We start from the raw sequence: 23,772 nt of genomic DNA, 5'->3' as shown, positions 1-23,772 counted from the left end.
CCATTTTAGTTCCTAATAAACACTGGAAAAGGCACACTGTGTGTTATTTGGGAAAAAGGCAGAAGAATCTCTTAATAATGGGTCATCTCTCAGAAAGAAGCTGTCCTTTGCAAAACAGGAAGCAAGGCTAAAGAGGGAATCTGAAGTCTTGGCTGAAGTCCAGCTCACATCCCAACTAGGTGTGAAAGTCAGGTATGTGCCTTCATTTCTTTGGGCTTCCATTTATGCTAATTTCTAGAATAACTGTACTATTACTTACTCTGAAAACCATTCTTACATTTTTGCATCAATTTTCTTCACAAATGTACCACACGTTTATCCTTAAAAAAAGATGTTATTTCCCTTCATACATCATCAAAGAACTAGAATAGCTTTTTGCTTAACGATGTGGATATTTAGCAACTAAAATGATTAAATATTTTTGTGTGTGTTTCACATTCATATATTTGGACCACAGAATACAATAAATGTTTGTTGAATAAATGAATAAGCAAATGAACCCATCCATTTATCCATCCATCTCCCTGGGGAAAAAATGTTAAGGTTTACGTAGACTAGATTAGGCACAGAGTCATCACCAGGAATAAACTGTTTTAGTTAAGACCATGCCATGTATGAAGGTGAAAGAAAACCTGGCTAGGAATTATGAGATGTGAGTTCTAGTCCCAGCTCCGTTATTAACTCTCTATTAATATTTAACTTACATGGCCCCAGTTTCCCCAGCCATAAAAATGCAGATATTTAAATCTTCCCTCCATAGATGAGGGCAAATGAAATAAGAGAGGACTTTGAAAAAAATCCAAGGGCTTTATAAATAAAAGATAACATCAGCTTCTAATGTCACGCCCATAAAGGAGCTGGGTTTAGTAGTATGAAAAAGAAATTGAGGGAAGAAAACTCCCAGGAAGCTAGATCTTCTGCTTGGGGCCGACAACCATGCCCCTTAGAATGAGGAGATGCTGCCAGTGACACCTAAGCAACCACTCATGGAACTTGACCATGTTACCTTGCTGTCCTCTTTTTCTTTTCCAAACTGACTATATACCATATATACTTTAATACATATGTTAAAAAAATGTATTAAAAAGTTATTTTTTAACTTAAAAGTAGTTTACTGATATATAATTTATAAACTATAAAATATGGCATTTTAAAGTGTACAACGTGGTGGGTTTTTTGTATATTCATGGAGTTGTACAACCATAACCTCTACCTAGTTTCAGAACCCTCATAAGAAACTCTGTGCCCATTAGCAGTCACTGCCCATTCTTCCCCTCTTCTCCCAGCCCTTGGCAACTACTAATCTACCTTTTGTTTCCATGGGTTTGCCTATTCTGGACATTTCTTAGAAATAAAATCATATAATATGTGGCTTATTGTGATTGGCTTCTTTTACCATAAATATTTTAAAATAACAGAATTTTTATCCCAAATTACTCCTCAGAAAAAAGAAGACGCTTTTCTTTGGAGACCATATAAAGACTTTCATAAGAAGGGACACATTCTCCTAATTACTTCACTTTGAACAAGAGTGGTATAAACCAATTTTTAGAAACTCTGACTAGAACCTAATTAATTATACTACATGGATACAAGAAGTGTATTTTGTTTTTTTCACCGTTCAATAAAAGTTTGAGTGAAATTATTCTGTGAAAGATGAGTGAGAAAAAACCCCGATATTTCTGTATTAACAATAGCTTTTATAAAGTCACTTCAAATACGTTTACAAAACAAAATATTATATATATTATTATTTATATATATATTTCATCTATTTCCCTAAAAGTTTATAGTTCAAAATTTGGAAAAAAAGTTTGTAATTCAAAATGGGTCTTCTCATTTGAAGTATGAAGAAGATTGTTTTATATTCAGGATTGTTTTATGTTTAGAACTATGAATTTCCAGGATCATTCAAAGGCATGGTCAGATATGATGACATTCAGGCCTAAAATAACTGACTTCTCTAGGATTTTAAAAATTTGTTGAAAATCTAATTCTTGTGAACTATCTCAAGAGAAAACTGAACTTTATAAGTGCATATCATTTAAAAATTGAGTGAGGTGGTTTTATTTATGTAAGACATGTTAAGGAATAAAGGGATCTTAGAAGTTGCTGCCAACTCCCTCATTTTACTGATGAAATGAATGAGGCTCAAAGAAGCTAAATGACTTACCCAAGATCTTATGAATGAGGGCTTACTGTGCTAAGTGCTTTTCATGAATGATTTTAGTCCTCCTATCAACCCTAATCATGTCCCCACTTTACAGGTAAGGTTTAGAAAGGTTAACTATCTTGCTCAGAGTCATACAGCTAATACACAGAGCTAGGATTCCACTCAGGTTTCTCTGGCTTCAGAGAGCTCTTAACCATTTTGCCAAATAAGTCTTTAGCTCCTCATCAGAGGTCTTTTCACATGGTTTAAAAAAGCAGTTAGCCATGTTTGGAATTTATCTTAACTGGAACAGAAGAAAACATCATTAGAAATTAGCAAAAACATTGAGAAAAGGGTAGGGGTCAGAAAGCAGGTCCAAAATTATTTTGAAGTTTATAAATACATCTAAGAGGTATGTTATTCAAATGATGTCAATATTACCTGGTTAATTCTCTCAGTCGAGTCACCTCAGCATCACGCTGACGTAATGTTATTCCCAAAATCTGATTTTCCTTTTCTGCAGCTTCTAACTTAAACCGGGAGCTTTTCACATTGACTAAAGCTTCCTCCAATTCTAAAACAACAAAAAAGTTTTAGTTTCCCTATTACTTTTTAAAAAGTGACCATAACTGTAGTTCAAACACATACCAATTTTCATTCTTCTTGTCTCAATGTCAAATTGCTGTTTATTTTCAAGTAAAGTTTGATCTTTCTCTTTAAATATACCAGCAAATTTTTTGTTTTCATCTTTCTGACTTTCTATCACTTTTAAAAGCTCTTCATTTTTACTCTGTAGTAATTCTTGGCTCTTTATTGACTCCTGTAATTGATTTTGCAGTGACTTGTTCAATGATTGAAGAGAAAACACTGTAAGACAAAACAGATCAAATAATTATTACCCCAATTTAAAAACTACAAACCTGGAAAAGCTCTGCTTTTTTTAAAAGAAAAGGCTTGGAATTTATTGATTTTGCTTAACAATTATACGCTTGAGCAGTTCTATGTAAATACTAAAGGTATTTAAAAAAACTGATTGGCAGAAGTCATATCTTCTCCAATTGATATTTCAGGCATAATTTTTTTTACCTTTTTTTAACAAAAAAATAATATATATACAAAGCAAAAAAAATTCACTTACCTTTTTTAACAAAAAAGTAATATATATACAAAGTAAAAAAATTCAAACACCATGAAATACCAATGATACCAAATGATTCTCAATGAAAAGTCTCCCTTCCCACCCCACTTCCACTCTCCCCCAAGAAGCAAGCAATATTAACTTTGATATCCTTCTGGAAAATACTTTTGCATATAACATGTATTTAAGTATAAATGGATCATAATACACCCATAGTTTCTAACCTTCCCTTTCCCCCCTCCATAAGATTGTTATGTATCAGCACACAGATCTATCACATTCTTTCTAATGGCTATAAAATGGAACCTTTCATTTAACAGTTGCAGCCTTGAGTGAAGTGGAATCTGGGCATACAGTGGTGAACAACAGAGACATGGTTCCTGCTCTCACGGAGCTGATAGCAAACAAGTAATTATGAATAGTAATACCTGCTCTCAAGGCAACAAGAAGGGAAATGGTAGAGAATAAAAAGAGATAGGCTGCTTAGAATGGCAACCACTGATCTCCTCACTTTCCATCTTGGCCTCCTCTCTCCCACCAATCCCCATGGTTTATTCATAATGGAACCAGAGTGATCTTTTCCAAAATTACTCTGAAATTGAATGCGTTTATGAAGTGCGTGTTCTGTTGGGTGCTCATATTTTTAAAATTTCTTTGTAAGAGATATTTTTTTTTTTTTTTTTGCGTTATGCGGGCCTCTCACTGCTGTGGCCTCTCCCCCAGCAGAGCGCAGGCTCCGGACGCACAGGCTCAGCGGCCATGGCTCACGGGCCCAGCCGCTCCGCGGCATGTGGGATCCTCCCAGACCGGGGCACGAACCCGTGTCCCCTGCATCTGCAGGCGGACTCTCAACCACTGCGCCACCAGGGAAGCCCAAGAGATATTTTTATATATTAGGAAAATCAAGCCTTTGTCATCTCATACAAAAAAAATTTCCCCATTTTGTTGATGCTTTTTGAATGTATTTATAATTTTGTTGTACGTAAAATGAAAAAGATTTGAGACATGCTTTATCAATCTTTCCTTTGTAGCATGTGAGTTTTTGTTGGGCTTAGGAAAAGTTCCTAAGAATACAAAAAAAGTTCTTATCTTCTCCTCTAGTACTATTAGTTCTTTTTTTTTTTCTTTTCTTTTACTTTAAGCTCTATGATCCATAAGGACAACTTGGCAATATCTGTCAAAACTGCAACAGTATATACCCTTTGACTCAGAAATTCTATGGCTATAATCTACAAAAACAGTCACACATGTGCACAAAGACATATGTACAAGGATTTTCGTTGCAGGATTATTTGTTCTGGGAAAATGGGGAAAGTACCTAGATATCTATCGGCAGAGGACTTTAAATACATTATGACAGAACTACATAAACAGAATATCTACACAGTTCTTAAACAGAAAGAAACATATTTATGTATTTTGATAAGAGAAAAATGTCCACTACATATTAAGTGAATAAATACAAGCTGCAGGAGTATATACAGTGTAATCTCATTTTCACAAAAGAAGTACATATGTAGTTCTATTAGTGCCCATCTGTTAGTAGATACGCAGTATTTATGAAATAAATCAATTATATATGAACAGGAGATATGTGAAAGGAAATACAGTCTTTTTTTAAAAAAATAGAGGTATTGGGACTTCCCTGGTGGAGCACTGGGTAAGAATCCGCCTGCCAATGCAGGGGACACGGGTTCAAGCCCTGGTCTGGGAAGGTCCCACATGCCGCGGAGCAACTAAGCCCGCGAGCCACAACTACTGAGCCCTCATGCCACAACTACTGAAGCTTGCACTCCTAGAGCCCGTGCTCTGAAACAAGAGAAGCCACCACAATGAGAAGCCTGCGCACCACAACGAAGAGTAGCCTCTGCTTGCCACAACTAGAGAAAGCCTGTGAGCAGCAACGAAGACCCAATGCAGCCAAATATAAATTAATTAATTAATTTGAAAAAATAGGGGTATTATCGGGAAGTCATAGCACGAATCTTTTATTTTTGTGTTTCTGCACTATTTTAAATTTTGATGAGTATTATTCTTACTTTTTTAATGTTGATTCTTAACAGAAAGTCCACTTAATACAAAGTAATTAAGAAAGTTCAGGGCTTCCCTGGTGGCGCAGTGGTTGAGAGTCCGCCTGCCGATGCAGGGGACACAGGTTCGTGCCCTGGTCTGGGAAGATCCCACATGCCGCAGAGCGGCTAGGCCCGTGAGCCATGGCCGCTGAGCCTGCGTGTCCGGAGCCTGTGCTCCACAACGGGAGAGGCCACAACAGTGAGAGGCCCGTGTACCGCAAAAAAAAAAAAAAGTTCAATTCTTTATCAACATCTCCAGAGCCACAAAGAATTTACCATCAGTTCTTAAGTTCTTTTACCTACATTCAAGGTTGCATTCCAGAGAACCAGATGACTTTTGAGTTTCTTCTCGTTCTCTAAGTTGCTGGTTCAAAATTCTCAATTGCCTAAACGAAATAATGAAGAAACATGAATGCAAGAATCCCAAGCTCATTTAACAGTATACATTTGACAGCCTATTAAAATAGACAACACAAATAGTTGCTAGAACAGCAGAACTCCATCTTATCCCCCAAACATAAGACAAAAACCAAATAAACAAAGCAACAAAACCACACTACTGCTATTATTAGGAGGCCTGAGATAATTTTTAAAAGATTGTCTGGGATAGCATAAAACCACCCCTCACTAGAAAAAGGTTGATTTATTTTTCCCCTTCCCTTTTTTGTTCTCTTTTCAGTGATTTCATTGTTTGTTTCTATTTCTTTCATTTCTATCTCCTCTTGCTATTTTCTTCTTCTGTCGTCCTTCCCAGGAAGTATTTCCATTACGGTAGTAATTATCTACATTTTTTTTTTCAGGAAGAAGGGCAGTAAAATGTGACAAACGATAAGAATGGGCAATTCACACAAGAAATAGAAATGGCCAATAAGCATGTGAAAAATGCTCAGCCTCACTAATACGAAGAAATGCAAATTTAAAACAAGAGATATTTTATGGCCACAGGATTGACAAAAATGAAAGGAAATAACACTTTTTGTTGGTGATGGTATAGGGAAAGGAATTATCTCAATTGGTGGGAGTCTACTGGTGTAACCATTTTGGATGTCAATTTGGCATTATCCAACAAATGTAAAATGTTCACAATCTGTGACAAAATAATTCCAGCTCTAAGTTATTTAGCCTCAGAAGTAGTTCTATATGTGCAAAATCATCTATAATCTTGTAGATATATATAAGGATGTTCTCAATAGCAATATTTAATAGAAGTTGGAAACAAAATACTACATAAATTATGTTATATCCATACTACGAAATACTAATACACAGGTATTTAAAAAAAGAGACTGGCTTCCCTGGTGGCGCAGTGGTTAAGAATCCACCTGCCAATGTAGGGGACATGAGTTTGAGCCCTGGTCCGGGAAGATCCCACATGCTGCGGAGCAACTAAGCCCGTGCACCACAACTACTGAGCCTGTGCTCTAGAGCCTGCAAGCCACAACTACTGAGCCCGCATGCCACAACTACGGAAGCCCGCACACCTAGAGCCTGTACTCCGCAACAAGAGAAGCCACGGCAATGAGAAGCCTGCATACCGCAACGAAGAGTAGCCCCCGCTTGCCGCAACTAGAGAAAGCCTACACACAGCAACGAAGACCCAACGCAGCCAAAAATAAAAATAAATAAATTTATTAAAAATAAATAAATAAAGAGACTGTCATGGAAAGATTTCCAAGAGACATTATATAGTGAAAAAGACAAGCTACAGAACAATAGTATAATAAGATCTCATTTTTGTTTTAATAAAATTCAGCTTTTCTAAAAGGTTTCTCCTTTACAACAAAGAGGGCAGATTTAGAAAAGGCAGCATAGACTGGTAACCCATAACTCCAACTGGAATGCTGCTTCTGATATTTTCCAGAAAAACAGCAGGTCCTTGTACACACCAAGTGTGTGACAGAAGCTTTGCTTGACAATTCTGTATGTCCCTGGTCAGATTCTTCTCTCTTCTCTTTTACAAGTTCATGGGCCTGAGCTGAGAAGCATAATAAAACTACTCCCATATTTAGGAAAACATTCCCTCCAACCTAACTGTACCACTAGCTACTCTCTTCCCTCTCATTCCCAGTTTTTGGGGCCAGACCTTTAAAAAAATGATTGTTCTATAAAAATGATACATGATAATAAATAAAAGTCTTTTAAAAATGGATGTTACACATGCTATTTAAAAGTATTATGTATTATATTTAAGTTTACTTTCCATAATGGAAAAGAATATGAAAAAGAGTGTATATACATAACTGAATCACTTTGCTGTGCAGCAGAAACTGACAAAACATTGTAAATCAACTATACCTCAGTAAAATAAAATTTTAAAAATTATTCCTAAACAGGCTAAAATAAAGGAAATAGGATATGAAAAACACTGATTTTGGAATTTTTACTGTCAAGATTACTAACAGTCTATTCTGAGCCCATAATTCCAGTTGTTTTAGTTCTATGTATAGATTCAATGTTCATCTCTAATCTACTCCTTTACCTGAACTTACCTCTTGGTTGACTAGACTCTGCCATTCAAGAATCTTTGTTTCTAAAGGAGGCCAAGGGTGCTATATTTCCTAAGTTTTCCCACACTTTAGAATATGACTATTACCTTTACACTAAAAGGATCACTGGACCACATATTTTCTTTTCCCTTAGAACTTTGTAAATGATGTTCTATAATCTTCTGACAATTAATATTGCTGTGAAAAGGTTGAGGCCAATTTGATATTTTTCTCCTTATGAGTTGCTTTGTCTTTTGAGTGTCTGTAAAAGCTAAATTTTTTTGTCCTCAAGGTGTAGTAACTTCACCAGCATGTCTTGGTATTGATCGTTTTGCAGTTTTCCTGAGAACTTCTATAACCTATTGATCTGCTGACACAGATCTTTAGTAAGTTTCCCTTTATCTATCTTTTAATATTGTCTTTAATCTATTCGTTCTCTTCTCTTTTGCAGGAACACTATGCCAATTTTGCATCTCTTTTGTTTCTCTTCCATGTATATCATGTTCTTAATAATAATTTTTAGATCAATCTTTTTCTATTTTTTTTTGTATGATTTCTTGAAGTGTATCCACCACACATTCAGTCATTTAACAAGTACTTATTAGAGTGACTGCTAGGCACAATTCTCGGCACTAGAAATACAGCAGCAAACAAAAAAGACAAAAATTCAGCCTTCTCAAATTTATTGAGACAAAAAAGAGCATAGAGATTATCAGGGGCTGGGGGGAAGGGAGAAGGGGAGTTACTTTTAGTGGGCACAGGATTTATGCTGGGGATGAAAAAGTTTTAGGTACAAACAGTGGTCATGGGTACACAGTATTGTGAATGCATTTAATGCAACGTACACTTACAAGTAGTGAAAAAATAAATATTATGTCATATATTTTACCACAATAAAAATAAATTAATAAAAAATATTTAAGGGGTTTGTAAAGAGAAATAAGATAAGGCTTACAGGAGACAGTGAACTATGAATTTAGTAGCAACTGAAAGAGAAATATTTGGGGGGGAAAGCAAAACACAAAAACCAACAAAACAACAACAAAATTCAGCCTTCATATTGCTTAGCTTCTTTTTTTTTTCTTTATTTTTTTGGCTGCATTAGGTCTTAGTTGCAGCACATGGGGTCTTCATTGAGGCATGCAGATCTTTCGTTGCGGTATGTGGGGTCTTTGTTGTGGCGTGTGGGCTTCTCTCTAGTTGTGGCACGCAGGTTTTCTCTCTAGTTGGGGCGTGGAGGTTTTCTCTCTAGTTGTGGTGTGCAGGTTCCAGGGAGTGTGGACTCTGTAGACTGCGGCATGCGGGCTCTCTTGTTGAGATGTGCGAGCTCAGTAGCTGTGGCACAGGGGCTTAGCTGCCCCGCAGTGTGTGGGATCTTAGTTCCCCTACTGGATCGAACCCGCGTCCCCTGCACTGGAAGGCGGATTCGTTACCACTGAGCCACCAGGAAAGTCCCCTGTTTAGGTTCTAATGGAATGCAATATCCCTGACTTGATGTTTGTTTGGTGTTAATTTATTTGTTTCTAACAGGGCTTTCATTTCTGTAATTTTTAGCTTTTTTATTTTTCCAAGGTCATCTAATCCACTTTTCTTCTTCTCTGTCTTTTCTTCTTTAAGCACTCTCTCTTTTCAATCTCTGTCTTCCTGCTTCTAAGAGAGACTCTATTATATTTAATTTCCTTGAAACTATAGAATACTGTTTCAAGTTTTCCTGGGTTTTCCTTGGGTGATCTGTCTTGTCATGTTTATTCTTGACCTACCTTTGTCCCTTTTGTCAATTTGTTTATTTTGAATGTTATACAAACGTCTCTCCCCTTCCATAAATTCTTTCTTCCCATAGCTTTTGTGGTATCACTCTCTCCCAGTTTTCCTGATGCTTCTCTACTTGTTCCTTCTTGGGTTTCTTTCACAGGCTCCTCTTCCTGTGTTCTTTCCTTAAAGAGCTGTTGTTCCCCAGCAATTGCCCTTTGGCTTTGTTCACACTCTATACCTTCTTGAGGAATTTACCACTTACACGCTGATAACAAATCACTTGCTTTTAATTATTATTGTCTCCAGTGTCTACACAGTGCCAGACCTGTAGTAAATGCTCAATAAAAATGTGGTCAGTGAATAACTCCCAAGTCTGTTTCTATCCTGGATCATACCACACATGTCTCCAGATGGTCTAAATGATACATCCAGCATATCTAATTCTTAATTCACTGGCTCTCCCATTACATTTTCTAACTCAAAAATAAAGTGACAGATTGGTTCAAGACGGCGGAGTAGAACGATGTGCTCTCACTCCCTCTTGCGAGAGCACTGGATTCACAAATAACTGCTGAACAATCATCGACAGGAAGACACTGGAACTCACCGAAAAAGATACCCCACATCCAAAGACAAAGGAGAAGCCACAATAACACGGTAGGAGGGGTGCAATCACAATAAAATCAAATCCCATAACTGCTGGGTGGGTGACTTACAAACTGGAGAACACTTATACCACAGAAGTCCACCCACTGGAGTGAAGGTTCTGAGCCCCATGTCAGGATTCCCAACATCGGGATCCAGCAATGGGAGGAGGAACTCCTAGAGAATCAGACTTTGAAGGCTAGTGGAATTTCATTGCAGGACTTTGATAGGACTGGGGGAAACAGAGACTCCACTATTGGAGGGCATACAGAAAGTAGTGTGTGCATCAGGACCCAGGAGAAGGAGCAGTGACCCCAGAGGAGACTGAACCAGACCTACCTGCTACTGTTGGAGGGTCTCCTGAAGAGGCGGTGGGTGGCTGTGTCTCACCGTGAGGACAAGGACACTGGCAGCAAAAGTTCTGGGAAGCACTCCTTGGCATGAGCCCTCCCAGAGTCCACCATTAGCCCCACCAAAGAGCCCGGGTAGGAGCCAGTGTTGGGTCGCCTCAGGCCAAAAAACCAACAGAGAGGGGACCCAACCCCACCCATCAGCAGACAAGCGGATTAAAGTTTTACTGAGCTCTGCCTACCAGAGCAACAGCGAACTACCCACCACCAGTCCCTCCCATCAGGAAACTTGCACAAGCCTTTCAGATAGCCTCATCCACCAGAGGGCAGACAGCAGAAGCAAGAAGAACTACAGTCCTGCAGCCTGTGGAACAAAAACCACATTCATAGAAAGATAGACAAGATGAAAAGACAGAGGGTTATGTACCAGATGAAGGAACAAGATAAAACCCCAGAAAAACAACTAAATGAAGTGGAGATAGGCAACCTTCCAGAAAAAGAATTCAGAATAATGATAGTGAAGATGATCAGGACCTCGGAAAAAGAATGGAGGCAAAGATAGAGAAGATACAAAAAATGTTTAACAAAGACCTAGAAGAATTAAAGAACAAACAAACAGAGATGAGCAATACAATAACTGAAATGAAAACTACACTAGAAGGAATCAATAGCAGAATAACTGAGGCAAAAGAACGGATAAGTGACCTGGAAGACAGAATGGTGGAATTCACTGCCACAGAAGAGAATAAAGAAAAAAGAATGAAAATGAAGACGACCTAAGAGACCTCTGGCACATTAAACACAACAACATTCACATTATACGGGTCCCAAAAGGAGAAGAGAGAGAGAAAGGACCCGAGAAAATATTTGAAGGGATTATAGTTGAAAACTTCCCTAACATAGGAACGGAAATAGCCACCCAAGTCCAGGAAGCACAGAGAGTGCCATACAGGATAAACCCAAGGAGAAACAGGCCAAGACACATAGTAATCAAACTGACAAAAATTAAAGACAAAGAAAAATTACTGAAAACAACAAGGGAAAACCGACAAATAACATACAATGGAACTCTCATAAGGTTAACAGCTGATTTCTCAGCAGAAACTCTACAAGACAGAAGGGAGTGGCACGACATATTTAAAGTGATGAAAGAGAAGAACCTACAACCAAGATTACTGTACCGGGCAAGGATCTCATTCAGATTCGATGGAGAAATAAAAAGCTTTACAGACAAGCAAAAGCTAAGAGAATTCAGCACCACCAAACCAGCTCTACAATAAATGTTAAAGGAACTTCTCTCAGTTCACACAAGAGAAGAAAAGGACCTACAAAAACAAACCCAAAACAATTAAGAAAATGGTAACAGGAACATAAATATTGATAGTTACCTTAAACCTGAATGGATAAAATGCTACAACCAAAAGACGCAGACTCACTGAATGGATATAAAAACAAGACCCATCTATATAATGTCTACATGAGACCCACTTCAGATCAAGGGACACATACAGACTGAAAGTGACAGGATGGAAAAAATATTCCATGCAAATGGAAATCAAAAGAAAGCTGGAGTAGCAATACTCATATCAGATAAAATAGACTTTAAAATAAAGAATGTTACAAGAGACAAGGAAGGACACTACACTATGATCAAGGGATCAATCCAAGAAGAAGATATAACAATTATAAATATATATGCACCCAACATAGGAGCACCTCAATACATAAGGCAACTGCTAACAGCTATAAAAAAGGAAATCAACAGTAACACAATAATAATAGGGGACTTTAACACCTCACTTACACCAATGGACAGATCATCAAAACAGAAAATTAATAAGGAAACACAAGCTTTAAATGACACGAAAGACCAGATAGATTTAATTGATATTTATAGGACATTCCATCCAAAAACAGCATATTACACTTTCTTCTCAAGTGCGCACGGAACATTCTCCAGGATAAATCAAATCTTGGGTCACAAATCAAGCCACAGTAAATTTAAGAAAAGTGAAATCATATCAAGCCTCTTTTCTGACCACAACGCTATGAGATTAGAAATGAATTACAGGGAAAAAACGTAAAAAACACAAACACATGGAGGCTAAACAATACATCACTAAATAACCAAGAGATCACTGAAGAAATCAGAGGAAATCAAAAAATACCTAGAGACAACTGACAATGAAAACATGACGAGCCAAAACCTATGCGATGTAGCAAAAGCAGTTCCAAGAGGGAGGTTTATAGCAATACAATACTACAAGAAACAACAAACATCTCAAATAAACAATCTAACCTTACACCTAAAGAAACTAGAGAAAGAAGAACAAAGCCCATAGTTAGTAGAAGGAAAGACATCATAAAGATCAGAGCAGAAATAAATGAAATAGAAACAAAGAATACAATAGCAAAGATCAATAAAACTAAAAGCTGGTTCTTTGAGAAGATAAACAAAATTGATAAACCACTAGCCAGATTCATCAAGAAAACAAGGGAGAGGACTCAAATCAATAAAATTAGGAATGAAAAAGGAGAAGTTACAACAGACACTGCAGAAATACAAAGCATGCTAAGAGACTACTACAAGCAACTCTATGCCAATAAAAAGGACAACCTGGAAGAAATGGACAAATTCTTAGAAAGGTATAACCTTCCAAGACTGAACCAGAAAGAAATAGAAAATATGAACAGACCAATCACAAGTAATGAAATTGAAACTGTGATTAAAAATCTTCCAACAAACAAAAGTCCAGGACCAGATGGCTTCACAGGTGAATTCTATCAAACATTTAGAGGAAAGCTAACACCCATCCTTCACAAACTCTTCCAAAAAACTGCAGAGGAAGGAACACCCCCAAACTCATTCTATGAGGCCACCATCACCCTGATACCAAAACCAGACACAGATACTACAAAAAAAGAAAATACAGACCAATATCACTGATGAATATAGATGCAAAAATCCTCAACAAACTACTAGCAAATAGAATCCAACAGCACATTAAAAGGATCATACACCATGATCAAGTGGAATTTATTCCAGGGATGCAAGGATTCTTCAATATACACAAATCAATCAATGTGATACACCATATTAACAAATTGAAGAATAAAAACCATATGATCATCTCAACAGATGCAGAAAAAGCTTTTGACAAAATTCGACACCCATTTATGATAAAAACTCTCCAGAAAGTCGGCATAGAGGGAACCTACCTCAACATAATAAAGGCCATACAGGACAAACCCACAGCAGACATCATTCTCAATGGTGAAAAACTGAAACCATTTCCTCTAAGATCAGGAACAAGACAAGGATGTCCACTCTCATCACTATCATTCAACATAGCTTTGGAAGTCCTAGTCATGGCAATTAGAGAAGAAAAAGAAATAAAGGAATACAAACTGGAAAAGAAGAAGTCAAACTGTCACTGTTTGCAGATGACATGATACTATACATAGAGAATCCTAAAGATGCCACCAGAAAACTACTATAGCTGATCAATGAATTTGGTAAAGTTGCAGGATACAAAACTGATGCACAGAAATCTCTTGCATTCCTATAAACTAACAACGAAAGATCAGAAAGAGAAATTAAGGAAACAATCCCATTCACCATTGCAACAAAAAGAATAAAATACCTAGGAATAAACCTACCTAAGGTGGTAAAAGACCTATACTCAGAAAACTGTGAGACACTGATGAAAGAAATCAAAGATGACACAGATGAAGATATATACTATGTTCTTGGATTGGAAGAATCAATATTGTGAAAATGACTATACTACCCAAGGCAATCTACAGATTCAATGCAATCCCTATCAAATTACCTGTGGCATTTTTTACAGAACTAGAACAAAAAATCTTAAAATTTGTATGTAGACACAGAAGACCCCAAATAGCAAAAGCAGTCTTGAGGAAAAAAAAGGGAGCTGGAGCACTCAGACTCCCTGACTTCAGACTACACTACAAAGCTACAATAATCAAGATAATATAGTACTGGCACCAAAACAGAAATATAGAACAATGGAATAGGATAGAAAGCCCAGAGATAAACCCACGCCCCTATGGTCAACTAATCTATGAGAAAGGAGGCAAGGATATACAATGGAGAAAAGACAGTCTCTTCAATAAGTGGTGCTGGGAAAACTGGACAGCTACACGTAAAAGAATGAAATTAGAACACTCCCTAACACCATACACAAAAATAAACTCAAAATGGATTAGACACCTAAATGTAATACCGGATACTATAAAATTCTCAGAGAAAAACATAGGAAGAACACTCTTTGACATAAATCACAGCAAGATCTTTTTTGATCCACCTCCTAGAGTAATGGAAATAAAAACAAAAATAAACAAATGGGACCTAATGAAACTTAAAAGCTTTTGAAAAGCAAAGGAAACTACAAACAAGATGAAAAGACAACCCTCAGAATGGGAGAAAATATTTGCAAACGAATCAATGGACAAAGTATTAATCTCCAAAATATATAAACAGCTCATGCAGCTCAATATTAAAGAAACAAACAACCCAATCCAAAAATGGGCAGAAGACCTTAATAGACATTTCTCCAAAGAAGACATACAGATGGCCAAGAAGCACATGAAAAGCTGCTCAACATCACCAATTATTAGAGAAATGCGAATCAAAACTACAATGAGGTATCACTTCAGACCCGTTAGAATGGGCATCATCAGAAAATCTACAAACAAATGCTGGAGAGGGTGTGGAGAAAAGGGAACCCTCTTGCACTGTTGGCGGGAATGTAAATTGATACAGCCACTACGGAGAATGGTATGGAGTTTCCTTAAAAAACTAAAAATAGGGCTTTCCTGGTGGCGCAGTGGTTGAGAGTCTGCCTGCTGATGCAGGGGACACGGGTTCGTGCCCCGGTCTGGGAAGATCCCACATGCTGCGGAGCAGCTAGGCCTGTAAGCCATGGCCGCTGAGCCTGCGCATCCAGAGCCTGTGCTCCGCAATGGGAGAGGCCACAACAGTGAGAGGCCCGTGTACCGCAAAAACAAACAAACAAACAAACAAAGTAAAAACAGAATTACCATATGAGCCAGCAATCCCACTACTGGTCATATACCCAGAGAAAACCAGAAATCAAACAGAGACATACACCCCAATGTTCCTTGCAGCACTATTTACAATAGCCAGGACATGGAAGCAACCTAAATGCCTACTGACAGACAAATGGATACAGAAGATGTGGTACATATATACAATGGAATATTACTCAGCCATAAAAAGGAACGAAATTGGGTCATGTGTAGAGACATGGATGGATCTAGAGATAGTCATACAGAGTGAAGTAAGTCAGAAAGAGAAAAACAAATATCGTATATTAACACATATATGTGGAACCTAGAAAAATGGTACAGATGAACTGGTTTGCAAGGCAGAAAAAGAGACACAGATGTAGAGCACAAACGTATGGACACCAAGGGGGGAAAGTGGCAGGGGGTGGTGGTGGTGGTGTGATGAATTGGGAGATTGGAATTGACATATATACACTAATATGTATAAAGTAGATAACTAATAAGAACCTGCTGTATAAAAAAATAAATAAAATAAAATTCAAAAATTCAAAAACTAAATAAAAAGCTAAAAAATAAACTGAAATAAAAGCAAACAATCTATTCTTCCTCCAGTAACTTCCACCTGGAAGAATTATGTTACCATACGTCAAATTATCAGGCCAAAAGACTGAAGGCCACACTCCAGCTCCTCCCATTGATATCCACTTCAGCTTTTGTTCTGTGTGGGTACACAACAGTCTCATATTTGAGTCTAATATCAGGAAATGGTCATGAATTCTAAGTTGCCCTTTGAATATTAAAGTCCCTCTCTAGCTGAACTGGAACCCCCACAGCCCTCATCCAGGAAAGTTGGGAACATGCCAGGCCTTTTGGTGGTCACAGTGAATAGGGCACTACAGACATTTTATGGGTAGGGATCAGGAAGGCTAAATGTTGAGCACTGTGTCAGGAGTCTCACATAAAAACTGCCCGGACCCAAATGCCAAAGAAATAATGCACCTAGCTATTTTTTTTTAAGCCACAAGATGGCAATAAACACCAAGAAAGTCATGAAAGATTAGTTTTCTGGCCATAAAGGAACAGGAAGGTTCAAAATGCCCAAAAAAGAAAGAAAAAAAATTTTTTGATTGAAAAAGTTGAAAAACACTTTTGAATAAGCTTATGCATTCCAACTTTCATTTGTAATGGAGATTATGGATGTTTCTTTCCAAAAAAAGATTACCAAAGAGGCAAAAAAATTCCTATACTTGTGCTGGAAATCTCATTCTGCTAAAAAGAGTATCTGACAAATTCCTCATTTTTCAATAATTTCAATTTTAGAAGGTCAGGTAAACAATGGCAGTAGCATGCTATTTAATCTTTGTCCTCTAAGGAAACAGCCAAAAAGCTTTGATGCCAAGTCTGAAGAATTAGGTGAGACATTAAACTAATACCTTTTAAAAAAGTTAACAACAAGCAGTGACCAATAAAGTATTAAGTCTCATTTTCTTAAGTGGCTTATAAATTAGCTCCTAAAGCAATTTTAAAATGTTCTAAGGAATATAAATAAATAACAACTACTGATATTTCCCATGGTCACAATGTTAAAATAGATAATATCTGGAGACAAAGTTTTAGTATGCTTGTTTAAGAAACTAATTATTTGATAGTCATACCTTAAAAAACATGTGTTTATTTAAAATGGATTACAGTATGTTCTTTTGTTTCACGAAATACACATAAATACTGAAGCATAATTAAGTTAGTCTCTACTTCCTAGCAGAAGCAATGCAGAAGCGTAGAAATTAAGATCAATGCACTCTAAAATCAAACTGCCCAGGTTTGAGTCTTGTCTCTGTTACATCTTAGGTATGTGACCTTGGGTTAAATTACATAACCTCTCTGTGCCTTGGTTTCCTCATCTGAATAAGAATAACATAATAGGGCTTCCCTGGTGGTGCAGTGGTTGAGAGTCAGCCCGCCGATGTAGGGGACACGGGTTCGTGCCCCGGTCCAGGAGGATCCCACATGCCGTGGAGCGGCTGGGCCCGTGAGCCATGGCCGCTGAGCCTGCGCGTCCGGAGCCTGTGCTCCACAACGGGAGAGGCCACAACAGTGAGAGGCCCGCGTACCGCAAAAAAAAAAAAAAAAGAATAACATAATACCTACCTCATAGAGCTGCTGTAAGAATTTAAAGAGATGACATATAAAGGATAATAGATGGCACATATTATATTATGTCTTATGGCCTGGCACATAAGAAACATTCAATAAATGTTAGTAGTAGTATTGGCTATTACCATTATTATTACTTATACTTGGTCTTGCTTTTGAAAAACTAATGCTATTATAGGGATCCCTTAGGTCAGGACTAAAGACAGTATTATTAGAATTTAAACCAGCAACCCCACCATATACCACAGTATCTACAGACTAATGACCTTTAGAGAAATAATCCTAAACGAGTAAATCTCACTAGGTGTCATGCCTTTGCAGGATCCAGATCCATGAATTTAAGCTATCCTCCAACTAGGAATCCTATTTTGTTGCTTTCCAATTTTTTAAAATTATGCAGGTCCTTGCAGTTCCCATCTGGTACAATGTCTATAGCTCAGACAACTGTAACGCCCTCTCGGGGCACACTCACACACTGCAGTGCTGCAGAAGCACCTGAAAGTGTCCTCCCATCCTCTGCAAAGTGTACTGATAGACACTGGAGCAGGGGCCTTGGTGATCACCACTGAAATGTTCAAAGTTAAGATATTATTGATAACGTGTAAGTGATTTCTGTATTTCAAGATTAGATACCTGGTTTATATCTTTTCTAAACAAATTAAGGCCATAATATCAACATAAGTTAAGATAGCCAAAAGAAAAATTACCTAAGAATTTAAATGAGTTTTTTCCTATGTCTGAATGTAGTGGGGCGACTGGTGCGCACCCATATTAGGTTCTCCTTTCCTTTGGAGTATATGGAAGTATAAGAAAATTTCATGTCCCAGATGTTTATATTAGGCAGGGCCATATTCCTCATTTTAGCCTATAAAATACAAGTAGAAGTGAGACTATCATACTTCTGGGCCAGGGCATGTAAGAGTTGGTTTGCCATATCCATATTCTCTTTTTCCTGAAAAACATATACGGAGACAGTAGATCCTAAGACGGAGGGAACCTACATCCTACGTCACAGTATAGCCTCAGGTGACCCATGCTGGTCTTGGCGTGAGGGAGAAATAAACTTCTGCTGTGTTACGCCATTGAGATTTTGGAGTTTGTTACTATATGGCCTAGGCTGGCCTGATAAATACCCTGAGGTAGTTCATTTTCCTCCCCATTCACTACCAACCAAGTGATAACAGATGTAAAAAAATATGTACTAGTAGGCAGAAGTAACGGAAGAGTTAGAGAATGCCAGCAATATTTGGAAAATAGGGAAGAAAAAGTAGAAACATAGTAAGACAGTATATATCTATTTTCCTTATGAAGCCCTAGACATCTCATTAGGCACTTTTGTTCTGGCCACGGGACATCTTTGCATGGAGACAAAAAAATTCAAAGAGCAATTTTTACCTGCGTAAATGAGCATTTTCACTTCTTAGTGGTTGCATGGCCAGTGCTATTTCAACCTGAATATTTGTGTTTCCATTTACTGTTGGAAGCAGAGATACATACAACTCCAGTTCTGTAATCAACCTCTGAATATCTGAATCTTCTATAAAAGGCAGAAGAAATAAGTAAAGACAATATTATAAATTATTTTTGGATAAGATTATTCATATGTATTACTAAAAAAGAAAATATTTCAGAAATATACATACATGCTATAAACAAACTCAACTCAGTTATTTATGAATTTATTATACAAATCCCATTTTCCTCTTTCCTGCCACCTGCATTTCCTTACTGAAAAGAATTCTAAAGACATCAAGTTCAGTAAACTAAAGATTAATCTTAAGTCACAGAATTATTATATCAGTGATTTTTTTCAGTTAAAATGTCTAGTAGGAAGATGGTTTATATATATCTCCTAGTTCGCATTTACCAAAAGACTATATTAGACTCCTTTAATTGCTAAAGGGTTTCCTATAATTAATTACAGTATTAACATTTATAATACAACCTTTGATCCTGCATAAACAAATAACTCACTTTAGGTGATTCAAGTTGGCAACACACTGAGGAAAGGTCTACTAAGATAAGATTTTATTATTTAATTTTATAAAGTAGGTTAACACAATCAGCTACACTTCATTTGATGTAGCATCAAAAGCAGTTATCATTTTTGTTATTAATTGTGGGGAGTGGATGGTTTGGGAGATGGCAAACAGCCACAGGTAGAAGGTAGATTTTAGATCTTTTGTCCTTTTATTTTTTTATTTTTTATTTTTTTTTGCGGTACGCGGGCCTCTCACTGCTGTGGCCTCTCTCGCTGCGGAGCACAGGCTCCGGACGCGCAGGCCCAGCGGCCGTGGCTCAGGGGCCCAGCCGCTCCGCGGCATGTGGGATCGTCCCGGACTGGGGCACGAACCCGCGTCCCCTGCATCAGCAGGTGGACTCTCAACCACTGCGCCACCAGGGAAGCCCCTGTCCTTTTATTTTTGTCCCCTCATTTCTATCCAAATTTTCTGTGAACTGAAAACATTTGATAAATATAATATTAACTGTCTGATATCCAAAAGAGGTAAGGTGTATTCTAGTTACAAAAATTTACTCAACTCCATGAGTATTTTAACACCCTGATGGAATGTTTACATGCACACAGTAAACAACTGTGCCCAATTACAGAGCAGACTTCTACCAATCCTCCATAGAGGGGTTTTACTTGTAAGCATTGGAGGCCGAGACCTGGGCTCCACCATTTTCTAGCAATGTGCCTTAGTCAAATTACTTAACTCCTGAAGCCTAGGTTTCTTCATAGTTAAATGGAGATAACAACAGTACCTCATGGGGTTGCTGAGAGGATTAAATGAAATACTGTTCTGCAAGCCTCAGTTTCCTCATCTGTAAAATGGGGACAATAACAGTACCTCACAGGGTTGCTGTGAGGATTAAATGAGATAATGCATATAAAACACTTAGCACAGTGCTGGGCACATGGTAAGCGCTCAGTAAATGATATTGTTACTATTATTATTGTTACCAATGATTAAGTATTTGGTTAAGAAAATAGTAATTAACTTAAAGTCTAAAAACACAAGAGATTTTAATATATTAAACCACTGGATCAACAGTGCTACAATCCTTTAGATAAATTTTAACATTTGGTACTTTTTTTGTCAGCCTGCAAATATTAGGTATTCAATCAGTGCTTCCACAATTAATTACTGTGTTTTCTAGATGACAAATCTGTAACTCACTCCAAATGAAAGCCATTATTTAGAATATATACCCATAATGAAAACATATGAATATGACCCAGCTCAAATGTATCTTAACTCCACCCAAGACATTTTTCTTGATTTAATTTAAAAATCCCAAGAGTGAATTTAAAAGGGCATAAAAAGTTTTAGGTTCCTTCTCAAAGTGAGATTTGTTAAACATTATAACAGTTGGTTATTAAAGAAATGATGAGAGGAAATTTTCTGCACCTTTTTAAAATAGGAAAAAATTATCATTCTATTCTAGGGAGTTAATCATGTTTAGGGTCCTCTAACCCCTTAAAGTTTATCTCTATAACTGGTTGAATCTTTTCAAGGTCCTTTGAATCAAGCAGAATGAATACACACTTTCAAGTAAAAGACTGTTTGATATTCCCTAGCACATTTCAAATCCACAGGAAACAAGAGGGAGCAAAACCTAAAAAATAAGAATAAAACAGACAAAATTCATTTCCTCATTAGCACAAGACATATTTCTATGGAAAATATCACAAACTCCATGTCAGTTATTCTGAATTTAAATGACATGCCACAGGGACTTCCCTGGTGGTGCAGTGGTTAAGAATCTGCCTGCCAATGCAGGGGACATGGTTTGATCCCTGGTTCAGGAAGATTCCACATGCCGTGGAGCAACTAAGCCCATGTGCCACAACTACCGAGCCTGCACTCTACGGCCTGTGCCACAACTACTGAGAATGCGCACCACAACTACTGAAGCCCGTGTGCCTAGAGCCCATGCTCCACAACGAGAAGCCACCGCAGTGAGAAGCCCACGTGCTGCAACAAAGAGTAGCCCCTGCTCGCAGCAACTAGAGGAAGCCCGTGCACAGCAACGAAAGACCCAATGCAGCCATAAAAAATAATAAATAAAAAAAATTAATTAATTAATGCTAAAATTATAAAAAAAAAATAAATGACGTACCACAGAAAATTATAAAGAAAGTCTTTATCTACCTTGTTCTGCTACCAGGGCCTTGAGCTCTCCCAACAAATACTTGATAGTTCTAACTTTTTCAGCACTCTGGTTCACATTTTTCGCATTCTGCACATCCTTTATTCTTGTATCTTGCACAGGTATGTTTAAATCCTTTCTTTCACTTCTGACCTCTCCAGTTTGTTCTTTAACATATTTTTCTTCATTAATAGCCAAGAAATCTGGCTGTAATAGGGTGGGGCTGCAGCAAGTCTGACTGTCTGGATGAGAACTCAACAGTTTCATGTATGTTTGGAAACACTTTAGTAGGTCCGGTTCCTTAGGAACTCTTTGTTGTGGCAGAATTCCATTAGCAAGACCCAGCTGCTGAAATGTTGGAGTAGCTGGTTTGTCAGTTTGGGGCAGGCTCCATGGAACTCCAAGACTAGTACTGAAGGAATTCCTCAGAACATCATCAGTACAATTCACAGGAATTGTTCTACTTTGTGATGCAAACTGGTTGTCACCGTCAGTCTGAACTTCCTAAAGAAAGAAAAAAACAAGTTAAGCCTTCAAAAATGTGAGCACTGACTTGTAGGCATTAACTATAATAAACTCAAACGAAAAATGTTAGAAGATGACATTTGCAGGATGGAGTTATAGATTACCAGTAAATAAACTGAATTTCCCCTCAGCACAATATTCTAGCTTTTTAAAGCCTCTGCAATATGGGAACATTATAAAGCCATGACTAAAATAGATCATTTACAAATATCACACATGGTTTAAAGGCATCAAAAATTGGTCTACTTTGGGGCTTCCCTGGTGGCGCAGTGGTTGAGAGTCCACCTGCCGATGCAGGGGACACGGGTTCGTGCCCTGGTCTGGGAAGATCCCACGTGCCGCGGAGCGGCTGGGCCCATGAGCCATGGCCGCTGAGCCTGCGTGTCCGGAGCCTGTGCTCCGCAACAGGAGAGGCCACAACAGTGAGAGGCCCGCATACCGAAAAAAAAAAAAAAAAAAAAAATTGGTCTACTTTGGGACTAAACAAAATTCCACTTTGGGAAATTACAATGTAAGAAAATAAGGTGAAAAAGCTTTTGCACAAATATATTTAGAGAAATGTTATAGTGGTAAAAACTTCCTTAAATGTCTAACCATAGGTGAGTAGTTACACAGACCATGGTATATCCACTACATAGAGTATTAACAACTTATTAAAAATTTAAAAAAGGTAAATTACAATAAAATGTTAAGTGAAAAAAAGCAGTATATAAAACGCTATAAAATTTAATTATGATGATATTTTTAAAAGAAAACTAACTTAACAAATTAAAACCAGAAAACAAAACCTACACAGAGAATTAAATAACTGGAACATGCTCTATCAACGTGTTAACAGCAATTATGCCTGGGTGGTAGGTATGGGTGATTTCTTTTTTCTAGTAATTTCTTTCCCTTTCCCCCTTCACCCTTTCCCCCTCCCCCAATTAATAGGTAAAACTTTTCTAATACAAAATAACTTGAAAAAATAATTGGTCTTCACATCCTAGGGCATTAAGATACAATCAGCAAATTCAATTTTCTCTCAAGATGACAATTTCTAAAAGCAAATTACTACTTATATAGTATATGAACTGTACTCACAGAATGAACCACTGGAGGGCAGGGTGGTTGCTGAGGTAACTGGACTGGAGCAGAGGTGGATAAGCTATAATTAGAATATGGAGATGCCTCAGATTCTAAAAGGGAAAAGGGAAAAAAAAGTCATTCACATCTCAGACTGCTTATACAATTACCAGGCAACTTAATTAGAGCTTATAATCATGCTTTTTAAAACGTCATTCATACTAAC

General features: G+C 37.5%; 1 protein-coding gene across 4 annotated transcripts in view; it reads right to left on the bottom strand.

Annotated features, from left to right (window-relative positions):
- Positions 1-23,772, bottom strand: part of CCDC14 (coiled-coil domain containing 14) — a 45,089-nt gene that overhangs the window by 5,213 nt on the left and 16,104 nt on the right. For 2 of the 4 annotated variants that reach the window (XM_081235942.1, XM_081235943.1), the window contains exons 7-13: positions 23,565-23,659; positions 21,959-22,460; positions 19,197-19,338; positions 18,274-18,366; positions 5,666-5,748; positions 2,801-3,019; positions 2,594-2,726 (exon numbers count right to left, since the gene is read on the bottom strand). In XM_081235942.1, coding sequence (XP_081092068.1) covers positions 2,594-2,726; positions 2,801-3,019; positions 5,666-5,748; positions 18,274-18,366; positions 19,197-19,338; positions 21,959-22,460; positions 23,565-23,659 — 1,267 coding nt within the window. The remainder of the gene's footprint in view (positions 1-2,593; positions 2,727-2,800; positions 3,020-5,665; positions 5,749-18,273; positions 18,367-19,196; positions 19,339-21,958; positions 22,461-23,564; positions 23,660-23,772) is intronic. The other 2 variants (XM_081235944.1, XM_081235945.1) reach the window with 1 other exon arrangement.

The sequence above is a fragment of the Mesoplodon bidens genome (assembly GCF_964165515.1).
Source record: "Mesoplodon bidens genome assembly, chromosome: 5".
NCBI lineage: Eukaryota > Metazoa > Chordata > Mammalia > Artiodactyla > Ziphiidae > Mesoplodon > Mesoplodon bidens.
Note: the sequence above shows the minus strand (reverse complement) of the source record. Positions and strands in the feature narration are given on the sequence as shown.